Below are 24,891 nucleotides of genomic sequence, written 5' to 3'. Positions count from 1 at the left end.
CTACAGGAAGCAGCAGCCGTCGCCTACCACAGGTCCAGGTCTGAGTGGTTGGAACACACGCAGACAACATACGAGAGCGGTAGCCGAAATACTTCCTATGGAACAAAAAGAAGCCAGCAAGATCACAGTCGGTGGAAGGGAATGACTGAAGAGAGGAGTTATCAGGAGGGTTGATGAGGCAGAAGGTAGAGTCCACTCTGGCTAAGAGGCTGGAGGAGGAACCACCCCAGATACGTGAGCAGTACGCCATATGAGGACGCATGAGATTCCTCCAGATATGGGATAACTGCTCACATAAAACATTACTAAGGCACCTGCACAGCACCTGCATATTATGAGAAGTAGATTTTGTGGTGTTGAGGATGAGGGGTGTTCAGCATACAGTGCAGGATACTGTTCTGCCTAACATGTTTATGATATTGTACAGTTACGAATAATTGGAAATGAACGTGATTTAGAAAGAGAGGAAAATAAATGAAACTTTTTGAACCACTGCTACCCATTCTCAGACGTTGCACAAATGTGAATTAAGAGAGGAAATATTTTCAGTATGAGCATAAGAATGAGATTGTAGCGAGGATGGAATCTTGCGTGAGGAAAATGTAGGAAAAGGAATAGATACAATGGGAGGAGGTTGGGTGAGGACGAGATGTGGAATCATCACAAGTAGTGTTAGAGAAAAATAAGGAACGGAAAAGGGTGGCTCTATGAGGTGAATTAACTCTTCAGTGATACAGTAACAAGTCTGTTGTAGACACAAGCGTTCGTGATCAGCATCTTGCCCTTAAGATGGAGAAGAAAAAATCACAAATAACCACTTTCTCATAAGACCTCTTTACTCAAGAGGGATGGTGTACCCTTATGTGCTGAACCGTAAATTCTAGGATAGGGAAAACCGTGAAAAGTGATCACTTACGTAAAAAGGAAAAGGGTTTTAGATACAGAACACCACTCCAAATTTACAGATGGACAGCATCGATCACATATTGGTAAATGCACCGACATATAAACCTCGTGTAACACGTGAGGTAGTCGTGTGTATGGAGAGGCGGCCTCCCTACCCTAGTGGTAGATGGTTACTCACTTGGTCCTAGAGGGCGTGATGTTCTTGTTGTAGTAGTAGCCGTGCCTGATGCCCAGGAACCTCTCGATGGCCATGGTAGAGACCAGGAGATGCGTCACCAGGCTGATCAGCATCATGGAGAACCCGTGGAAGTTGCACAGTGAAACCTGCAGGACAGACAGAGAGCGACACAGGTCAACACACACTGCCAAGTTATAGAACCCATAAACTTATTCCTCCACCAACACACCAACACCTATAACCAAACTCTTCAAAAGGGAAGCTTTCAACTCGCTAAATAATCCAAGAATAATCCTCTCCATTTTCCTTCTTTCTATCTTTTGTATTGAAGACCTTCGTCAGTGACCAGGGGTTTTCACTCAGTTTTCACTCAAAAAAACAAACAGTGACAGAAAGATAAACAGACACAGACAAGCAGACAGACTGAGATGGATGTGTAAACAGATAAAAAGAAAAGTTAGAATGACTCTACAGGCTGTACACAACTGTACACAACTCTACAGACTGTACACAATATAAACAAGTATGATCAATCATTAGGATGAGGTCTTCTTCCCCTGGCTGGGTTCTGGTGACCATCAGTTACGGGTCCAGGAGCCGTGAAGCACGAGGTTGTTACCCTCAGCCAGGCATTCTATCAACCTCACAAGCAACTATTCTCAATATATATATATATATATATATATATATATATATATATATATATATATATATATATATATATCACGTTATATATATATATATATATATATTTTTTTTTTTTTTTTTTTCATACTATTCGCCATTTCCCGCGTTTGCGAGGTAGCGTTAAGAACAGAGGACTGGGCCTTAGAGGGAAAATCCTCACCTGGCCCCCTTCTCTGTTCCTTCTTTTGGAAAATCAAAAAAAAAACGAGAGGGGAGGATTTCCAGCCACCCGCTCCCTCCCCTTTTAGTCGCCTTCTACGACACGCAGGGAATACGTGGGAAGTATTCTTTCTCCCCTATCCCCAGGGATATATATATATATATATATATATATATATATATATCACTATATCTCATGTTCTCAATATACATATATATCATTATATCACAAATGTTCGAGTTATGAAAATATCAGGTTTGAACCAGTACATGACCAGGTTTTAACATTATATCAAAAAATGTACAGGATTTTGGTAGGTAGATGAGAATAATCCTGTAATCATATAATACAGAAACACATCTTTTTCTAATCCTTGTTCGTCTTGTAAGGCTCCTCTACCTCCAGGGGGGAGCTGAGGGCGTCATAAGTCTATATGCCACAATACACTTGAGATGAACTCATAAAGATGTCGACCTGAAGTTCAAAATTAACCTCTGACCTGTAATCTACTCAGTTATGCGATGGAAGAGAAGCCATCAAGGAAACAAACTTTCTTATCAGCTTATGATTATCCGTCTTGCCCTCACCACGACGTATCGGAGAGACAGATCCTCACGCACGATACACGATGCCACTCGCGAGGCCACGTTGCAGGCGACGCTTGGGAACATATGTGTGTGTGTGTGTGTGTGTGTGTGTGTGTGTATGTGTGTGTGTAGCTAGACAAACTGCCTGCGGTAAATACCCCTGGAGACAACCACAAAGCCAATACTACCATCAAATACCGAATGAGGTGGTTACACTACATCTAATCAACATCAACTTGGTTGGGTAAAGAACGCTTGAAATTCACTGTTGATTTTATACTGTATATTGTATACGAAACGTGTGAAATACAGGTCTTAGATCTTACTGTGCTGCCTCTGTATGATCATAAACTGAGACCTTAATCTTATACACAAACTTGGACTGCTCAACCAAATATCTCATCCCCGAACATCCAAGGACCTGGGTCCTGCAGGGGACGATAAGGCACAAACTTGCATCCTGGCTGTCATAACTTGTTACAAGAGGTGTGCTAACTACGGCAAGAGGCTCGCCTGACACAGCGAAAGTTAGGTACAAATAAGCCGATGTTTACTGAGTGTGTGGAGATAAACCGCTTAACATTTTACGGTTTTAAGGAACACGAGTTAAGGGGAGACGTGGGGAGGAGGGTTAAGGGCGTGTGTTGCCTTCCCCGGGACACAAGGAACGAGATACTGTTTTCCTGAAGGTTACAGATGTGTCATTATCATCAATATCATTACTATTATCATTATTATTATTATTATTATTATTATTGTTATTATTATCATTATCTGCGGTAGTTGTAGTAGTAGTGGTGGAAGTAAAAGTAGTAGTAGTAACAGTAATGATGATAATAGTTGTAGTCATAGTATTACTATCAAGAATATCAGCATCAGTAGCAGCAGCATCAATACTAGAAGTAATGGCATCAGGAGCAGCAGCATTACTTGCTGTAGTAACAGCAGAATTAGGAGCAGCAACAGCAGTATTAGGAGCAACAGAACAGCATTACCAACGTCAGTAGTACAACAAGTGAACTTTCAGTACTGACCCCACCAACCCAACTGCCCTTGACGTAAGCAGCGAGGGCAGGGGCTGTAGTGATGACCTTGCCGAACAGATCCGTCCAGATGAGGGTGCTGAGCAGGACGAAGAAGACAGTGCGGGAGTGCTGAGGTCGCGTGCTGGTGTACAGGTAGTACAGTGCCCAGATCTGTCCTGTGGAATATAAGCAAAACTTTGATGATGACCTGGGAATATCCTGGGACCTAACGGTGGGGACGTTAACTTTGCATTATATACAGAGACGTACAATAATTATAATCAAGAGAATGTCCACACGTATTCTGAGAGAGGACCATAGTTACACAGGACTAAGTTGGAGAGCGATAATAACTAGTGGCAGGAATCCAGAGGGAAGCTTCCAGATTTTAAAGACCAAACACTTCTGGGAACAGTTTGATGGGACAGCATGGTCACGAGCACCAACAAGCCTTTCAGTTTTGTGGACATACGTAACATTCACCAGAGACTGGAAACATTCGCCAGAGAATGTTGATCATTTAGAATACAGGTGGACCAGATCTACAAGGGAGGATTCCTATATGAAAAGATGAATTCCGGAAGTACTTAACAGACAGTAAGATCAAAATATTAATATCTGCCTACGTCACTGATGAACAGGAACTCCCAAACCTCACCAGATAGGTACACTACCACGGAAAATGATTCAGACTTTTTTGAATAACAGTGACTCTGTCGCAGCTCTGGGACGGACGTAGAAACAGCGAGGTTGTCACAGCTCTGGGATAAGAGAAGAAACATTAACTCTCCTTGGCAAGTCCCACTCACCTGTGACGCCACTGAGAGATAGCAGGATAGGCGAGACTATAGTGGCCCCAGGCTGGCTGTTGAGAAGTGTGCAGGTGACGTTGCCCTCACACAACACCGTCATCAGCGTAGCGTTCATGTCGTCCTGGACCCTACTGCAGCTACAGGACAGTGGCACCTCCTCCCCGACCTCCTCCGGCACCTCACTTGAGCCTACGTCCATCTCCGGCACCAGCATCCTGACGGCGTGACCACGTGACGGCCAGGTGTGGCTCCTGTCGTGGTGTGGGACAGTGTAGTAGGTGGCCATGTGTGGCTCCTGTCGTGGTGTGGGACAGTGTAGTAGGTGGTCAAGTGTGGCTCCTGTCGTGGTGTGGGACAGTGTAGTAGGTGGCCATGTGTGGCTCCTGTACGACAGTCTGGTAGGAAACTGCGCATGAAAATGAGAGCCAAGTCTCCTAAAGTTTGTTCTGGTGCAGATGCGTGTGTTTGTGTGCTTCCAGGCATCAAAAAACAATGATTTGTGTTCAATCTTAATTTGAATGTCGTAATAAGGAGTTGACACCCACTTACCGCACAGGAAACATACATTCATCATTAGATTAATTCATTTCGTCTCATTAGCAAGTTTAGCTTACATCATCTAAACTCTGGCACTGAGAGTTTATTGGCAGTTTGACATCTGGTCAAGTTACAGATGCGTTCGTTAATCCAATAATGATTTATATTGTTTCATTTTGATTCAAAAGTTTTCACGTATCCTGTTTGTATAGACACCACTAAGGTATTACAGGTGCTGGGAAATGTGAATTAAGAAACGGATATTGACGGAACTTACAGGAAAAATTCTGATAATATTTCTTTTTCCATAGAGTCATGGACCGTCTAGGTAAACTTAATAAGCAACCTAAAGCATTACACAGGACGAGATTGTCAGTACTTCATGAGAGGAATTATAAAACGTATATTTTCTGTACCGTTTGACGCTATCTACTCCACGTGTTTGGAACAGTGAGAAATAGAAGCACATTGGGACGTTTTTATCATAGTATTATGATACTATCCCGACCATCTGGCCGCCACTAAGGTTCGAAATGGTGACGTCATCAGTGCCCAGATCTAATTCCAGGGTGTCACTGTTGCTGTTGTTATGTCTATGTTGTACACTGAGTCGGTTGTACCCACAACATACCACAGATAAAGTCAACCTTCACAACTACTCTAAAATTCAGAGGAATTATCACTACGTGCATCTCTTGTTGTTGATGTGATCACTTGATTAATTCGTTTACATATATTGGAAATTGATTATTATCATGCAACAGATTAAGGAGAATAGAAAGATAATGATGATGTAAATCTGGAACTACAAGAAAAAGGAGTTGATGATGGTGGATGATGTAGATTATTTACACATACAACGATTCCTATCCACATCAAGGCTAACTGGCAGCCCCAAGTGTTCTTATTCTGAGGCGTGTGACCTCATGTTGCACAAACCTCCTCCCTCCCTCCTCCCCGCTCCTCCTCAGTGTTACAATGCATCTTCCTCTGTGCTGCAAGTGTGTATGGTCCATAGGTCGTGTTTCAGCGAGATAGAGAGAGAGTGAGAGGGTAAGAGCATCAGTCCTCCATTGGTAACCTCATAATTTCAGGCCACCGACACCAGCAGTGCACGTTCCAGACGGGAAGCGACGCCTTACCCTCCACCGTGGCTCCCACACTGTGCACACACACACACACACTCAGCTGAGCCACAATCCCAAGCTTTTTATGTTTACTAAGAACTGGTAGTCTATGTGATGGACGGATGACCTTGACGTGACCTCTTATGACAAGATGTGGCATGAGATGACATGTTACTGGGAACTGGCAATATATCTGATGGATTCATGTCCTTGACGCGACATCTTGTGACTGGATGTGGCATGAGATGTCAGGCAACATATTATGATAAGACATAACAATATCTACGATGTGTGAGGCATAGGAGGCGAGTATACAGGGTCATGTTATGGTTATATGGACGTCGAGATGAAATTAAGAGACGTGACTTAGTATCATGTCGATAAGACATGACTAAAGATAACACATATGAAAACATAACGTTAAAACAAGTGAATTATAATCTATGATAATTCCTATACCAAAATCCTGGTTGCCAGGATCTTCCCTAATAACCCGTAAGTTTAATTACAATATGTAAATTACCGAATACCAACGATAATTAAAAGTTTAATGAATATAAATCACTTAAAATGCACTGATGATTACTGAGAGTACGGTAATGATGCAAATTACACTAATGATAATTGAAAACACGTCAGTGATGATGGAGTATACGTAATCACACTAAATAATACAGGACAAGCCTAACACTATGTAGTGATAAATACTATTCAGAATTCTCTAACAACAACTGGTAATGTAAACACAACAGATGATGAAATAAAAAGGAAAATGTTAAACAATATAGCCAATACCGACCTTATGGAGCATGACCCAGATAGGTCAAACATGACCCGAGAAACAACATTTCACTGCAGAACTGATTCCCTGACTGACACAAACTAGATATACAAACAGCATAAACATGACACTTTGAACGAAGCATCATTCGGAAGAGTCTCACAGCTTCTTTCCAGCGATGTACGTGAAGCAGAACGGGAAGTTTTCTCAGTTTGTTTACGTGCTGTGGGCGGGCAGTAGTGAGGAGTGAGTGACAGAGGAACATATTTCTAAACCGCTGTAAGTGAGAGGAAAGTTGTTACATAACCTCAGAGTCTGCAACCAGAGATGAGTGAAGAGGCGCTCTGCTTCGTGTAACTCCTTCCTATACAGTTTACCGTATGAACTTTTCTCTCATTGGTCTAATTCCCTCATTCTAAAGTGCGCGGTGAGAGCTTGTTTCTGATTAGCTGTATGTGCTGCTTTTGCTAATGACGAAATGCTATTATATTTTTACGATCATGAAACGTAACCCTTAATTTTTAAAAGAATGTATCTAACGTCATCGAGTACTTCATTTGAAGTTCCTAAAAGCAGGTTTCCACATAGTATATTTGTTACAAGAACAGTTGGGACGAGTTGACTGTAGTACATGAGATAAAGACCAGACTAGCTGTTACGATCCTTTTCCTTTATCAAAAACATATGTCATTATATATATACAGATACGAATTATTTTATTACACTACGGTATATACAAGGTCACTGAGGCTTATATCTGTATTTAAGATGACTGGTCGACGCCCGGAAGGGTTGTTGGTGGCGTGGTGTGAGCGGGGCTGGGGGCCAGCAGGTCTTCCACACTTTCTGCTGAACTGTTGTTAAGTTCAGAGGTTGAGAATTCATGCATCTAGTTCTACCATGATTGACACTGAATATCAGTCCATATATGGAAGATTTTTGGCCAAAGTTTCGAGAGTATATCGCTTAAACCGTGGATATATGATCATATTTATACAAAGAAGATAACACCGTAAACACATATATAAACGTATACAAATACACAAAAATTATACACTAGAGCAGAGGTGCACAGGGACATACACACAGATATATGTACACTCGCACACACAAACCATGTACGTGTGTGTATCTGTCTCTGCGTACATGTGCTTTTGTTCATGCGTAACTGTGTGTCTCCCACTCTACATCACCCACCCGTCCCAGGGAGGCTTGCCAGAGCAGTGCTGAGGTTCACAGCTTGACCCTTAACTTTAGGTCACTGTGTATAAAAATTCTCGAAGTAATAACGTCCTTAAACACCATGTTGGATTATGTCTACACTCCGGTCGGCGTGATTGTGATACCGAAATACAAAATATGATACGAATGAACACAAACACACCAACACAAACATACATCATACAGTAAAGCCCTCCTCTTCTCTCGCCTCTTGTTGTAACATTGTATAAAGTGTTTTCCGTAACTGTTAGGGGCAGCAAGTGACATAATATGAAACATGTTTGTGATTAATGATGTCCAAAATTAATTCCTAGATATTTGTAATGATGCAACGGACGCAGCTGTTCTGTGTGTGTGTGTGTGTGTTTGTGTATGGAGGCCTGTGCCTGAACTGGGCACCAGAACAGTTTTCAGATTTCGAATTTCAAAATGTTATTCCTTCGAGAAAAGGTTTTTATCCACAATACGGTAAGTTTCCTGCACTACAGTATACTCGTTAAGTTCTTCGCTGTAGGAAAATGATACTTGTAGGTAAGCCTACTTTGCACGTTTGTAACCATGCATATGTCAGGGACGGTAAGAAGTACAATGTAAAGGTTTCTGTAGCGTTAACTCTGGCAACCCGGATATATGGATAGTTTACCTCTGCTGGGGTAAACCACAGGAACGGTAGGGTTGTCAGGAGACCTTTGTTTACCTTCCTTTCAAACGTCCTCAAATGATGATCACTCACCAGGCAGGGAGGGACTTAGATACGAGATGGCGGCCGCCAGTTTTCCCAGAAAGACTTATGTAGGTCAAGATGATGCTATATCCCAGGACAAGAGCGTCTGCTTCAACAATAGTCCATTCTTTGGCCCATCTATACTCTACGGTGTGGTTGACCCATGGGAGGCCAACGGTGTGTATGGTATGGAAGGTGTGAGGATACTTCCCACATTGAACCATGTCACCAACTATCCAGCTGACAGTTATTAATAAAATTTAAGCAATTATTACATTAGCTAATCTTGGATTTTTACCATAATATTATTCTTTATCAAATTCAACCAACTGGAACTCATAGAAACCTTCCTGTTTCTATAACGTTGCTATATAACCCAGGTAACCCGTTATAGAACTAACATAAACTCAGCTATGACAGAAAACGTTGTTGCTGCACCGTCACCTAAATATTTGAATCAGTCGGGTCAGTCGAGAGCATCATCAGAAAAGGCAACATACAGCTCAGTCATGATGGTACCCTCACTACCTCCTCTTTTATTTACATACTGAGAAATATATCTCTCACTAGAGTGGCTGTCGAACTGCTTTTCCGATAATCACCGTAAAGAGTAATGGTAGGCAACCATCATCATTAAATCATATCTTCCTCTCAGAGTTTCGATCAATATGGCTCAACTGGAAGAAAAAAATGAATGAAGGCGTCTCTCCAGACCTACCATTGACATCTGGTCGAGTTGTTTGGTTGTGAGCAGTAAACCTGGCAGTAAACCTGGCAGTAAAGTAATTATGATCTACACTGAGGCGGGGTTTGAACACGACCATACCACATGAACCAGTGTGTCGTGTCAGCTTGGTCGATGTCTACGTATGCTTGATAATGGCTCCACTTCACCTGTTTCGTGTACACCTTCATAGTGAGTATTACTCGTCCACCTGGTGCGTAATGCATAGATTATGAGTCTCTCAGGATTTCACTGTAACAGAAGAAGAAAGTCACAAAACGCTCTATACGATGCACACTTCAGCACTCGTCTGGAACCTACTCCTTCCTTAGAACAGCACCTTTCCCATCTCGCTGTCGTCTCATATACAGATGACAGGAACCACAACTATGATCCGTCTTAAGAGTGGGACACCAGCAGACACAACCTTCCCTCTGAGATCATTATAACAACATGACGACCACACGAGCGTAGCACCGATATCAATGAATCACGCAACTAAGGTTCCTCATGTTGACCTGCTCCTACGTTGACCTGAACTTGAGGGTCACAGAACAAGAGGAACCATGAGGAGCAGTAGGCTCATCCCTGTGGCTCTGGCCTCCAGAACCTCACCTCTCAACCGTTCGTTCCTACCGCTGTCTGCTCAGAATCTGCCACACAGCAGATAATATTCAGGAAATCTGACCCCCAGAACTTGCGAAGTCATTAATTCTGAGGTGGCTTTACATAATTAGTTTCTCAGACTTGTTTTTCAGATACATTGAGCACATAAATATCCCAAAAGGGAGGGAAAATGCTACGTTTTTAGCTAAAGATACAAATGAAACATCATATAATAACGCGGTAATTCATATAGGAAAAATTGTAAAACTGAAATGAATTGCGATGAAATATATCAAGTGTTAGCATAAAGAAAATGCCGGAGTAGGAGCATTCTCTCCCTCCCTTGATATTTTTTCAAGAACTCAGTTAATTGATTAGTGTAAGAGAGAGAGAGAGAGAGAGAGAGAGAGAGAGAGAGAGAGAGAGAGAGGCAAAAAGAAAGAATCGTAAAAAGAAAGAAGCATAATCATGATATAAAATTATAGGAGAAGAAACACACACACACACACTCACACACACACACACACACACACACACACACACACACACACACACACACACACACACACACACACAAACAAACACACACACACACACACACACACACACACACACACAAACAAACACACACACACACACACACACACGAAGCTTTCTTACATCGCTCTGGTGTATAAGTTATCCTCACAAAAGATTGATTCTATTTACAACATCCATTTCCATATCAACACCTTCGTCGCCAAGTGTGTATCTCTGAATAGAACATTTGCATAATGGAGTTCCGGTGTTTCCCAGCTGGCCTGCAGCATTAAAGGTCTCTTAATCTTATTTCTTCAAGATGCAGTTCTTGGGATCCAGTTATATAAACTAAACTTATCTCTCCCATTATGAATGATATAAGGAAGTTCTTAAAAGATGTATACAAGCAGGAGTAGGATTGGAAACCATAAAGACACATAATGAATTCGCTGTAAATAACTAGACAGGTGTGAACTACGTTATATTACCTTCATTTGTTTAAGAGATTCTGGTCAGTGGGTAACACTGCATTAAAGATAAGACAGATTTGTTTGCACGACAATATAAAGTAAGGATGTAAATTGCTTAAGATACATGTGGAAGTTAAATGTTTGAGAAACGTAAACTATCTTAAAGAAATAATGATTGGATGGTTTGGCAACCGTGTTGTGATTAGCGTCGCTGCTTCTAAATGACGCGGGTTCGTGTTCAAGTTCGAGGCAACGTGACTGACTCACAGCCAACGCAGGTGCTTGTCCTCCCTTGTGGAAGTGTTGGTTACGATACCTGGCGTAAACTGAGTAAACACAAGAAACAGCTAGCATGTAGAAAAGACAGAAGAATATATATATATATATATATATATATATATATATATATATATATATATATATATATATATATATATATATATATATATATAAAACGAACAATTATCGTTATGAAAAAAACAAATATTCCTGCTGATCAAGGGCGGGACCAAAACCTCAGACGGATTTGGGAAAGTGCGCAACCACCTTGTTTATGTTGTCGTCAGCAGGGGCGTGGTGTGTGGGGAGAGCAACACACACTGAGGTGCTTTGAATACAATAGTAAGCCAACACCTTCATTATTAGCCAGAGTTATGGCCATAAAGATTGAATCATTGTTAGCAACACGTTCTGATCACAGTGACCAGTCGTGGTTAGGTGCAAGTTGACCCCAACAGCCCGGCCTCTCAGGGTCAAGGTCTTCCCTAACACTTCACATCTGACGTACAATATTGTTATAACCTCAAGTGATGTTGTCACAGGTTGTAAGAAGCCTTCACTGTATTTTTTCCATCATATATCCTCGATATCTTGACGGACAGCAACGTTCATCACTGGATTTGGAGACGTGAACGAAGGCGCTGAGGCACAAGGGCGTGGCGGGCTGTCATACGCGTCACATTTTCATTAATTATGAAGACAGGATTTTCTGGCGCGCATGGAACCATAGGATGGCAGTCATAAAGTAATTTTCATACCTCAATGGTTGAGTCGGTATAATTAATGGTGTGTTAATGAAAGAGGTGCGTCTGGCGCTGCGGACTCTCGCTTGTGCTGTACGATGCTTCTCTCCCTCCCTGCTCACTGGGACAAGACTAAAGCTGAAGCTTAATGAAACCTCGATTTGTAATTAGCTAATTAGGATTTCATCTTGACCTTAATTGTAACCACTAATGTGCAATGATGTTTGACTTTATCTTTCATATTGACCAAGTTTTGAGTCACACTCTCGGTGGGGGATCATCGATCACTTCTGATTCCGAGTCTTTTTGATCCGGAATTCATTTCCCGAGTGGTTCTCTGCTGCAGGTGGCGCAGGCGGCGGAGACACCGGCAGCAGCAGCTCTCATGACCAGCAGGAGCCAGACCGCCAGGCATGGGAGGGTAATTATCATCAGAGCAGCACCGTCTATCACGCCGGGGAGGGGCACTGGCACGGAGAGGAGGGGAAAGGTGAAAGATGAGGGAGAAATTGTGGGTATTAGAGGAATGGCAAGAGAATAAGAAAAGGAGGAAAAGGGTGGGAGGGAGAGTAGGAAGGGGTAAAGGTGGAGACAACAGACACAGCGGAACAGAAATATGAGTGGATGAACCAGCGAGTGAGAAGGAAAAGACGGCGTATGATGAGGTGGAACAGGGACGGTGGCGTTCCATGTTTACCCCGTCCATTATGTTCACCCAGGAGCGCCACGCCCTTCCCTCCACACCACCAGCAGTACCACAATTCCCCCACACCACCAGCAGTACCACAATTCCCCCACACCACCAGCAGTACCACCACTTCCCCACAGTAGTGCCACTTCTCCACAGCTAATAATGGAGGGCGATCGCCTCATCTAGACCGCTAATAGTCTGTCCTGATCACAAACTGATGACGTCACCAAGGGCATCAGCGGCCAATAAGAACGAGAGAAAATAATGACGTGTAAAAATAATGACGTGTAAATACACCAAGACAAATAATCACAGCCTCCCAGACACACTCGCCCCCATCACCAGCAGCCTGGGGTATGCTCACCAGCAGCCTGGGGTATGCTCACCAGCAGCTTGGGGTATGCTCACCAGCAGCTTGGGGTATGCTCCCCTCACAGGGAAGTATACCCCAGGCCGGTGGCGTTGCAGGGGAGTATACCCCAGGCCGGTGGCGTTGCAGGGGAGTATACCCCAGGCCGGTGGCGTTGCAGGGGAGTATACCCCAGGCTGGTGCCGGTGCAGGTGCCAGCAGGGGTATACCCTCCCCACCTTATCTGCTCACATTCTCAGAACACGAGTGAGACACACCCACTCAGAGCACCACTGTCCTCGCCCGCCGCCACTGAGGAGCCCATGCAGTGAGGGAGAGAAATCCCCAGAGGAGCCCACAGAGAGGAGCCCACATAGAAAAGCCCACAAAGAGGAGACCACAGAGAGGAGCCCACAGAGAGGAGCCCACATAGAAAAGCCCACAGATAGGAGCCCAAAGAGAGGACCCCAACAGAGATGAAAGTTTGAAATTAATCAAAATTTCAAACTACTGCCTCAGACATCAAGGGTTGTTGTACCTTTCAAAACGTACCTGTCAGTGGCTCCTACCCTCACTTTGCTCATCCATACGCTCCATCACCCTGACCTCCATCACCCTGACCTCCATCATTCTGCCCTCCATCACCCTGACCTCCATCACCCTGACCTCCATCATTCTGCCCTCCATCACCCTGACCTCCATCACCCTGACCTCCATCACCCTGACCTCCATCACCCTGACCTCCATCATTCTGCCCTCCATCACCCTGACCTCCATCATTCTGCCCTCCATCACCCTGACCTCCATCACCCTGACCTCCATCACCCTGACCTCCATCACCCTGCCCTCCATCACCCTGTCCTCCAACAGTATTCTTAAAGTTAAAATTCCTGTACATATGATGCTGCTAGGAACAGTCTGTTGTTGTTGTTCTGTGAGTGGATATGGTGTATACAAACTCGTAAACCATCATCTCATGATAACTGGATGACTGAGCCAGGTAGTGTTTACCCCAGTCAGGAAGATGTAATGGCAGATAAATGAATTGATGGAAGGTATTTGAACAGTGTTTTCAGGTTTAAATATGTGTGTTAGGGGGTACAAAACAGTTTTACCCGCTTGGAATACAAATATTAGGTGTCTAGTACTGTATTCAGCAGTAATTACATACAGGTGTACAGATGAAGACAATATATTGCATTGTAGGATATTGTGATCAGAGAGTATGAAGAGAGAGAGAGAGAGAGAGAGAGAGAGAGAGAGAGAGAGAGAGAGAGAGAGAGAGAGAGAGAGAGAGAGAGAGAGAGAGAGAGAGAGAGAGAGAGAGAGAGTTGCATGTATACATGTGTAGATACACGACTATATACTGGGAAAACCAACATAGGAAGGTCATACGGATATTTAGAATAATGTAAACAGGATGTAATTAGCGATCATGAGAGACCGTGGTTATAGGAAGAGTTGATAATAGAGATGAGGGCGTGTGAGGCCAGACGAAAGATTTCAGGCAGACCCATAAACACAGACAGACCAGAGGGAAGGGAAAGCCCATGATGGCAGGAGATACAGGACAAACTCGTACACAAATGTGGTAATCTTACTTTATCTTTCGCTGCCTTTGACGAGGTCATGTAAGACGGCCTTATTTCCAATCTCTCCGAAAGTGTCATATTATCACGTCTTATCAATATCTTCATATCACTTCTAATGCCCACTCTCCACAATTGTATTTGCGAACACTGATAAAGAAGGAACATGTCTGGTATACGAAAGCTTGCCTGTGCCAGCCGACTGCTAACCATAAATGTTACTTGACGTGGGAGAGAGACGTGTCAGGGGACGTCAGATATTTATCTATATCTCAAGACAGAGATGTTCCTCAGTGATCTGAGGAGGGAGACATAACACTGTAATGTTAGGAACTCAAAGATCAAAATTATTTTCTTGAGCGAATTTCCTGCTGCAGCTTTTGCCATCATCCTTCGACCAGACCCACAGAGAAGGGTGAGCAGGTGGTTTGCCTGCTAGCCACCTCCCTGATCCAGGACTCGAACACGGCCCGCATGATTCAAAGTCTCACATGTTAACCACTTAACTACGGAAACACACGATTCCATATTTCATCGCTAATTCTAGTGGCACTGAAATTACCACATTTCCCTGAGCTGTACATTAATGTTATTACTGGCATTAATAGTGGATATAGTAGTAGTAGCAGTAGTAGTAGTAGTAGTAATAGTAGTAGCAGTAGTAGTAGTAGTAGTAGTAATGGTAGTAGTAGTAGTCGCAGTCGTAATAGCAGTGGAAGAAGCAGGTTTAGTAGTGATGGTGTCAGTTCTCAGATCAGCGTCGTATCATATGATACATGAAGGACCACAGTCGTACAGAGGTTACCAGCAATCACGTTAATGACTGTGTTCAGAAAGATGATTATCAGGATATTTTATGACTTCAAGTTTTACGCAAGATTCTTTTGGGCAACGTATATATATATATATATATATATATATATATATATATATATATATATATATATATATATATATATATATATATATATATATTTTTTTTTTTTTCATACTATTCGCCATTTCCCGCGATAGCGAGGTAGCGTTAAGAACAGAGGACTGGGCCTTTGAGGGAATACCCTCACCTGGCCCCCTTCTCTGTTCCTTCTTTTGGAAAAAAAAAAAAAAAAACGAGAGGGGAGGATTTCCAGCCCCCCGCTCCCTTCCCTTTTAGTCGCCTTCTACGACACGCAGGGAATACGTGGGAAGTATTCTTTCTCCCCTATCCCCAGGGATAATATATATATATATATATATATATATATATATATATATATATATATATATATATATATATATATATATATATTTACTACCATAAAATAGGTCCTGGGATTATATATGTATATATATATATATATATATATATATATATATATATATATATATATATATATATATATAATCCCAGGACCTATTTTATGGTAGTCTTCTAGTTTCGGTGATGCACTGTACTCAGGCACAGGAAAAAGATGGACTCCTTTGGGGTGAGAAGTCCCTCAACGATAATGTACTCCTTTGTGTCCAGTAAAGATGATACAGCGTCACTGAACGTGACTATTCGGTCTCGGTGTAGCCACAGGCAAGCGGAGTTCGGTATACCAACCCAGGCCTCAATTTCCGGCTACCAACATAAAACATCAGAATTATTCAGACAAAACCTTTAGGGAAGATTGAGACTCCAGTACAAACTTGAATTCCAGTACTCTTGGAAAATATGGTGATCCAAGAAGTATCATAAGATCTACAATTCTCTCATACTTACAAAATGTCGAGAAAATCTTACACACTCAGTGAAGTTCACGGGGGAAAATTATCCCAAAGGCGGATAGAGAAGAATTCCAGTCAGGCACAAGCAAATTGTACCCAACACTTACACAATATTTCACAACTGCGTAAGTCTGCAGAGCTACACCAGTTGCCGGGCACCACGCACAGGTGAGGCACTTCACACACTGGTCTACAGCTCTCACGAGTGGCTATATATACTTGTCTATTCCCTCGTGACGTCAGAGCCATCCGGGCATCCTCCATCTTTGAAGAAAATGTTATCCTTCCTCCGTGTCTTGTACGAACAGCAATTTCTATCTTGCTAACTTCATAAGGCGGCGCGGAGTCTTCCACGTCAACCCTGCACACACGGCTTGAGTCTATCCACGTCTACCACTGTCAACTGTGAAGTTCGGTGGTAAGGTTCGAAGCGGAAGCATGAATCGTGATGTGTGTGGTGTGTTTACACCATCCGTCCTCTCACCATGAAGCGGTTAACTTCGCGGCGAAAGAGAGAGAGAGAGAGAGAGAGAGAGAGAGAGAGAGAGAGAGAGAGAGAGAGAGAGAGAGAGGGGTGGGGGGGGTGGGGGGGACTTATGATACAGTTTTAATCACAAGTTCGTTAGCTACTCTGCCAGTTCTCGTCATCTGAACCGTCGTTAACCTGGCTCGTGATTGTTTCTTCCTCTTTGACATCCTTAGTGGCACTCCCACATCCCCCAAAAGCACTGTAGTAAGTCGTTTCATGTGTCGGGAGCCACGAACGTGACTCCCGGGCAGGCACGAATCAACTGGGTGATAATAGTTTGCACGATGAGTGAAACGTGGCACAACTTTACGTTTCACAGTTTATATTTGTGTGTGTGTGTGTGTGTGTGCCTATCTTTCATAATGTATCGCATCAAGCAACTCTCCCCCACTGAACTCATTATCAAATACGATTCCATCAATCTTCATAACACTAGAAAAAGAAGGTTCGTTGTCCTCATCATTTGTGTGGACAAGAGACCAAAGTGACGAGTGTAGTTATCTAACTTTGTCACAGAGTATCAGAGAAGGGTTTCTACTAACATATTATGAGTCGTACGTTACAACTGAATTAAAAATTGAACGACAGATTGTCATCTAGGACAAACATCGTGTCATATACGATCGGTCATCAGTAACATTTGCTCTGCATGTTCCGTATGGTTCGGAAGTGATCATAGGCAGTGAAGCGGATTAGGACTGTGTACTGCCGGGCCTGCGAGCCACCGTGAGCAGCAACGTGGGTCAATACAGTGTAATAACATGGTCACTTAACCAGAAGTGTTTCCTCACAGCCAGCCACCACATGATGCCCATTAGCAGGACGCGGAGTGAGTCAAGAGACTTAAGTATGTGATGCAGAGAAGTGTGTTGACGTGTCATGTGTTAAAGACGATAAAAACCACAACAACAGTGAAACACAACGAGTGTCCACATCAGCTCAGGAAACATTACACTGAATAAAAGAAACTTTTAAAAGCGGCTCCAGACCTAAGAATTTCCGTGATAATAATCCTTGTGAGACGAGCTGTGTGATCCCACAACACAATCTTTGCCATGCATCGTACGTCATGAACATATTCTATAAATCTTCGTCTCGCTCTCTAAGTTTATGATCGGATCTCAGTATCACAGACAGCAAGAATATCACAGACAGCACAGAGGATCACAAACAGTTCAAAGCATGACAGACAGCCAGTACAAAGCAACACAGATGATACAGAGCATCACAGATAGACAGTAGGGTGCATGACAGACAGACAGTAGAGAACATCACAGTCCGTTATGATGAACAGGGAAAAGATATTCTGGGAATGGTTCCAAGTCTACATCGAAGAACAACTTAAGATTTGGCTTCAATGGTTCAAAAACGTTCATTTGAAAGGTCGTCATCCAACATATAATTTGTGACTCATAAAGGTGGAAGTCTGTACAAGTAAGCGAAAAGATGCAACATTACTTGCATCTCTTCTTTAGTGTACATGGGAAATTAATGACTGATAAAGTTAGTTTACTGTACACACAAATACATGATGCATTTTCAGTTTCTGTGTTTGTGCTTTTATTTAACTTGTCTGTCTGTCATCACCTCACTACTTGACCTCTCGGGTTTGGTTTTGGTATGACACACACACACACACACACACACACACCAAAAAAAAATAATAATAATACATGATGAAAATAAAAACATAACGCATTTTTTTTCCATACTCGATCGCAGTTTCCTGCGTTAGCGAGGTAGCATTAAGAACAGACGAAGAAAGACCTCATCGCCAACGTGTAATGTACCGGAACTACGTCTCCCTGACCACAACCAGGCCGCACAGACCTTTTCTGTCTGTGTACCTGTACCGTACACAGTTGAGGTATTACAGAACTGGGAGATCCCACCAATAACCAAGTAGCTGACAGTAAGAGGTGAAGATGAAGGTGTGTGTGTGTGTGTGTGTTTGTGTGTATGTCGGTGTTCTCGTCACTATACTGTTCACATGTAAACTGTGTAGATGGTTACGGCCGAAGTCTGATGGTTGGTGCGTGAGACGTTAATCACCTTATTATGGTGTACGTACAGCCCTCACTGGTCCACTCCATGAGTACAGGACACTCACCTAAGGAGAGGGCCAGGCTTTCATGACCACCCTGGCCCAGGATCGATCCTGGAGCCTTGGAATCTAGAGCTACAACGTCCATATCATTCACTAGTGTCGCCGTTCACAACGCGACTCATTACAGGAAAATTTCATGGGGAACTGATCTGCCTCGCCCGGTAGGTGAGGAAGCTACTGTGTTATGATGCACTGTGTCTCATCTCTGTCATATGTCACTTTTACAAGCTTTCCTGTCACACATTCTCCTCCTCCTCCTCCTCCCTCCCTCTCGTTCTCACTCACACTCCCCACTCCTCTGTCTCCTCCCACTCCCACATCTCTCTTTTCCCACTCCTCTATCGCTTCCCACTCCCATTCCCCTCTCTTCTTCCTCTCGCATCCCCCTCTCCCTCTCTTTGCCACCCTCCTATCCGTCCCCCTCCGATTCCTCTCTCATTCCTTTTCTCGCTCCATTTCCACTCTCACTCACTCGCTCTCCCTCCCCCGTCCTCACGACTGACGTTGGCTTGACTGCTGTGTTGGGGAGTGCCGACAGTGAGGATGGGAGAGGAGATGCTAGGAGAGAGAGAGAGAGAGAGAGAGAGAGAGAGAGAGAGAGAGAGAGAGAGAGAGAGAGAGAGAGAGAGAGAGAGAGAGAGAGAGAGTTAGGAACGTGGTTGGCTTAGAAATGGAATGGGGAGGATGGTGGTGACGGGAGGGAGCGTAGGGTGGAAATGGGAAGGAGGTGTAGGATGTGGGTGGGAATGGGGGTGATGGAGGAGCCAGACGGGGGAGAGGCGTGGCAAGAGGACAGATAAGAGAAAAAAGCAACATCTTCAGCGTCTCAGACACTGATAAGAAAGACGTAAAAATCAAGTAATAAAACAGAATTGCGGAAATGAAAAACCAGATAGACATGAACGAAAGATAGACTTAATAAGATTCTGAGCGATGGTTGTGAGCTGAAGCATTATATGCAAATCACTATGAATAATATAAAAGACAGCAAACATTAGTATTTCTTCAGGATCAATGATACCAAATCAAAATCACTCGGAGAAGTCTTTAGAAATAATCATAGATTATCCCATTAACCATAGATTAACCCATAAGAATAATCATAGATTAACCCATAAGAATAATCATAGATTAACCCATAAGAATAATCATAGATTAACCCATAAGAATAATCATAGATTAACCCATAAAAAAACATTTTTTAGCTTTACTGCCTAATTAGTCATCGCCACCAGTTTACTGAAACAAGGTCATGAGACTACAGCTCTTTCCACATTGTTGTGCTTATAGTGAAACTTGTAATGTTGTAGTTCAGTACATTACCGGAACACGATACAGTAAGACGCAGGTTCGGTCAGTACAGTACCAGCATAATAGTACAAAAATTCAAACCCTGTAAACAGCACATGTACAGAACACCACGAATGAAAAGTGACTCAGTGTCATCTGTTCTTCCGTTAACGGCAACACATCAGCTTCTGTTGTTCATACTGTCATCAGGTCTGAGTACCTGATGGTCCTCGTCTCGAGATCATTAGTTCTGTACTCTGCTGAGTTTGTAAGATTTGTTTAATCTTGATACTAACTGTTGTTAAGATTCAACAAGCCTTAGCCTGGCATGGATCCTTGTCTTCCTCTCTCCCCTTGTTTTCTGAGGACGTTTAGCACTTTATATACTTCCTCCTGAGCACTTGGGGGGTAATTGCACACCATGTACAGGCGATCACTCTTATCACAGAAAAATGAACAGCACATGTGTGAGAATAGTTCGGTGCAAATGTACATGAGTTTTGAAGGACGATTCCACAGTTTCTCGTGATACATATCCACTGTCTCGTTTCCCATGCGTATCTTGCGTCCCTCCTGCGTCTTGAGAAAATCTATGAAACATTACGATCATTTTCGCAGCTCATTTGTCGTCTGTATATCCTGGGACTACACTGTATCTCGGCCAAAGTAGGACACCATACTCTGGATAATACATAAAAAGAGGACAATGATGATATACGGTTCAGGAAATGAAAGCACTCCTGTCTGAGCGAATCCCTAGGGATCATAATTAAATAGACGAAGAAGAGCGTTGGGCCGAGCCCCTGGCGCCGTCGTGGGCGTGCCCTTACTGCCGACGTCACACCTTTTTTGGCCAATGAGAGACTCTGGCTTACTCAAGGCCGTTTGAGTATGCCAAACAAAACGTGTTCCCTCCTTATTGACGTCATTGCGGGATTGGCCAATTTGGAACAACCAACTCGCCAATATCATTAATGTATTTCAAAGACACATACAAACCTATGACATCATAATAGGCGAGGCTTATCGTGAGGCTCGGGTAGCTGGGATAGAAATGGTGTTACAGACGATCAGAGATGGGCTGTGAGTGAGGGGGGACAGACGTGCCTGTATGGTGGTCACAGCCCCGCTGGTCACCTTCCCTACTCACCATCACTCACTGTAGCCTCAAGCACGACAAGTATATTGAAGAGTCGTCCTCATCTCTCGGTTTTTATTTGTTCATAGTTTCTTTCAACATCTCTTTCACTCTTTGACTTATCACAGAAGCTGAGAAATGTTTTCTTCCTTTAGCTAATCTTCAAACTTAATCCTGATTAGATCCATGTATCACTGATACAATCATTATGAAATCAACACCATCAGTTACAACACATACATGAAACATAATGTGACAATGTAACCAACAATGACAAAAGTAAAGATAAGAGTGACGTATCAGCAGGAGCAACACAGAAACAATTGCAACAAGAAAAACACATCACACAACATCAGTAGAAAAGCCAACATTTGTGGGTGTTTGCAGCGTCTCTCTTGAACAGTTATCTTGGCCCTCAAGGTTCAACAAGCACATGTTCACTAAATCTTAGTCACAACACTTCTTCACTATACCTTCGACTGCACTAGTCTTTGAACTGACCTCTACGGGTCAGTCAAAGGCCAGGGTTAGTTTGCTGAGAAGAAGAGTAAGTAGTATAGATAACGAAAAGAATAAGAGCAAACTGAACAAAATCAATATAGTCTCCGGCATACGGAGGTAGACATGATAACAATAATCTCTGCCTCTCACTTTATAGTATAAAAAAGGGGCCATTTCCCAATTTTCCGAAGAATATTGTACCAACTAATAACTCACTTATCTCTATCAGGACTGAAGGAAATACAGTCGAAATAACATTTAAGAAAATGAGAAGAAAGTCATGTCGATGATAATGAGTCAGAAGTCTTCGAGTGTCATGTGAACAGAAAACGTACATTGTTGAACCGAAGGTAATCTTTCTCCGTTATGCGAGGGTTTCGCTGATTACCCGGGTCCAGGAGGTAAGATATGACCGTCTTCCCTGACTGTTGAGTGGAGGAACTCGTTTTGGGAGTTGAGGTCCCTCGGGAAAGTTTCATGAGGATTCTTGGAAGCTCAACGAGCTGGAAAATGTTAAAAGGACAAGAAAAATAAGAAATGTCAACATCCCGTGGTTGGTTCCACCCAGGTGTTCCATTCGAGGGTAGTCTATCATTTGGTCAGTCAGTCTTCGTCAACTTTCCGACCTGTACTGTAACTGATATGATCATGTTGGTGGCACGAGGAATAGAGGATGTACAGAGGATCCTTGAGCCAATAACAAATTGCGCCCAGAATCGGAATCATTTTCCCTGGTAATGTGTCACGTTAACATTCCACAAGAACTTCAGTGATTATGTTGGCTCTCAGACGACGTCTGACGGGATATGAAATGTGTCTGTTACTGAGGTTCTGTTGCCATGTCTTGCACTACACAAAATGTAAGACTATTTCTTCGTTGTATTGTATGTTCTCTACAGCAAGGTAGCATCACTACAACTTGAACCAATTCGGTGAACGTCAGGTATCCACTTACTGACAAAACCCAAAAATAAGGATAAACACCTGGGTTGGTTGTTAAGGCCTGTCTACACGAGCGGGCCTGATCGGCGGGCTTGCCCGTTAACGGGCATATTTGACGGGCAAACGATCAAATTGCCCGAAAGCCCGCCGAGCGAAATCACTGAGCTAGTGCCCGGTTGCTGGAGTTTCTACCCTGCCAGACGCACAAAATCTTTTTCTTGACAATGCTAGGAACCATGGTTCTCGTACCGCACTCCACCCGCTACTGGCAACATCGTCGGGCAGGCCCGGCTGTTCATCACTTCGGTCGTGTGGACAACATTCACGGGCAGGCCCGCCAGAATTTGCCCGTTAACGGGCAAACCAGCCGATCAGGCCCGCTCGTGTAGACAGGTCTTAAGCCGAATGCCTGAAACAAAGACCCTAACAATTCACAGATAACAACACTAACCACTGCTCTACGGAGACACAAATCCTGTAGCTTCAGTGAGGTAAGACCTAAAAAATCAGTTGTTCTGTCGTACAGATGCAGCGAAACAAAGCTCCGTCGACATTAGAGGTCGGATTAGTCGAACTTACAGAAGCTAACTTGCTAATCTTGAATGTTTATGTTCGATGACCCAGGAAACCCTTGCCTGGAGCTCCCTGAGTGATTGATTCGTGAGACATCTGGCAGTGAGTTACCTCTGTATGGTGGAGTGATGCAGGTCACACACAGACATGTCGTCTTTTTTAAATCTTGATTGTTATGGTCTGTTTCACGTCAGTGTTTATATTCCCATGCCTTGTCTTGTTATATTCACACATACAATAGAAGGAACAGAATGTGGTTTACATTCTAATGAGTCTTTCTTTTTATTGTTGTTGTTTTTATCAGATAAACACTGTACTGTATAAGATACAACCGAGAGTCTCCTGACGACCCGGATAGAGCTGCAGCCAGATTGCAACCCGGATGTGGGTGATCATGGAAACAAGAGTATGATGCTTACGAAACTGATGAGTTTCTGTTATGCCTAGAAATTCTGTCAGAAGCTGGAAAAATGAGTTTCTTCATCGGTCCATGTTTGATGACAGATATTAATGATTATGTACACGATACTGTTGTCATGTTTTGTAACATTACGATGATAGTGCTAGTTCTCATGAACTACTGGAAAGTTATTTCGAGTTGTCTTCTTTATCTGAGTGTAACACATTTATGATAAACAGTAAGCTGAATTATCATCGACTCAGCCATGAAAAATTTGCACCAATGTTCCTGAATCTTCTAGATCACAGAAGCAGCAGCATATATACCGACAATGGACTCTGGAGATGTGTTCACAAATGTTATGTGAACTGCGGTTCTGATCTTTGATTATGAATAAAATTATCTCCTGTCTGCTCTAGTATGGCCCCTCTGGTATATATTTCTGGAGTGACCTCTGTATCAGTTTGCTATTTCCAATGAAGAATTTCGTGACATGTTCACCGACTAGTGGAACAGTAACACACGAACCATACACCGGCAGGTGGCAACCAACACACAAACCAACCAAAATACACAGGCCAGCTTCACTAGGGTGTTAGGGTGCTAGGGTGTTTATATTCTAGCACTGGGTGAAGGGAAAATTAACATACCTAGGGCTGGAAGAAGTAGGTAGGCCTCTTGATATTCTTGTGTTTCCATGAACTTGTTCTATTCAATAAGAAAATCTAGGGCATCTTTTCTTCGTGCACCAAAAGTCTCTGACCAGCTGGGACAAGAATATACAAGTAACATCTCACTAGTAGAGCCTCCAGCACTCGTGTGAAACTTGGACAGAAAGGTCACAGCGAGGGAGGAGACGTATGTACGATCCTATTCTAGGATTCTAAGACACTGTGACAGTGTCAGATCACCTCGCATAGCCATCTTCGTGTAGGGGTGGTATGGTC

At 43.1% G+C, this 24,891-nt stretch overlaps 1 protein-coding gene across 2 annotated transcripts in view; it reads right to left on the bottom strand.

Annotated features, from left to right (window-relative positions):
* Positions 1–24,891, bottom strand: part of LOC139763034 (uncharacterized) — a 53,272-nt gene that overhangs the window by 11,645 nt on the left and 16,736 nt on the right. For both annotated transcript variants that reach the window (XM_071688573.1, XM_071688574.1), the window contains 3 exons: positions 4,353–4,606; positions 3,553–3,719; positions 1,085–1,230 (listed from right to left, as the gene is read on the bottom strand). In XM_071688573.1, the coding sequence (XP_071544674.1) occupies positions 1,085–1,230; positions 3,553–3,719; positions 4,353–4,569 (530 nt within the window). In that variant the 5' untranslated portion in view covers positions 4,570–4,606. The remainder of the gene's footprint in view (positions 1–1,084; positions 1,231–3,552; positions 3,720–4,352; positions 4,607–24,891) is intronic.

Source organism: Panulirus ornatus, chromosome 46 (assembly GCF_036320965.1).
Source record: "Panulirus ornatus isolate Po-2019 chromosome 46, ASM3632096v1, whole genome shotgun sequence".
Lineage (NCBI taxonomy): Eukaryota > Metazoa > Arthropoda > Malacostraca > Decapoda > Palinuridae > Panulirus > Panulirus ornatus.
Note: the sequence above shows the minus strand (reverse complement) of the source record. Positions and strands in the feature narration are given on the sequence as shown.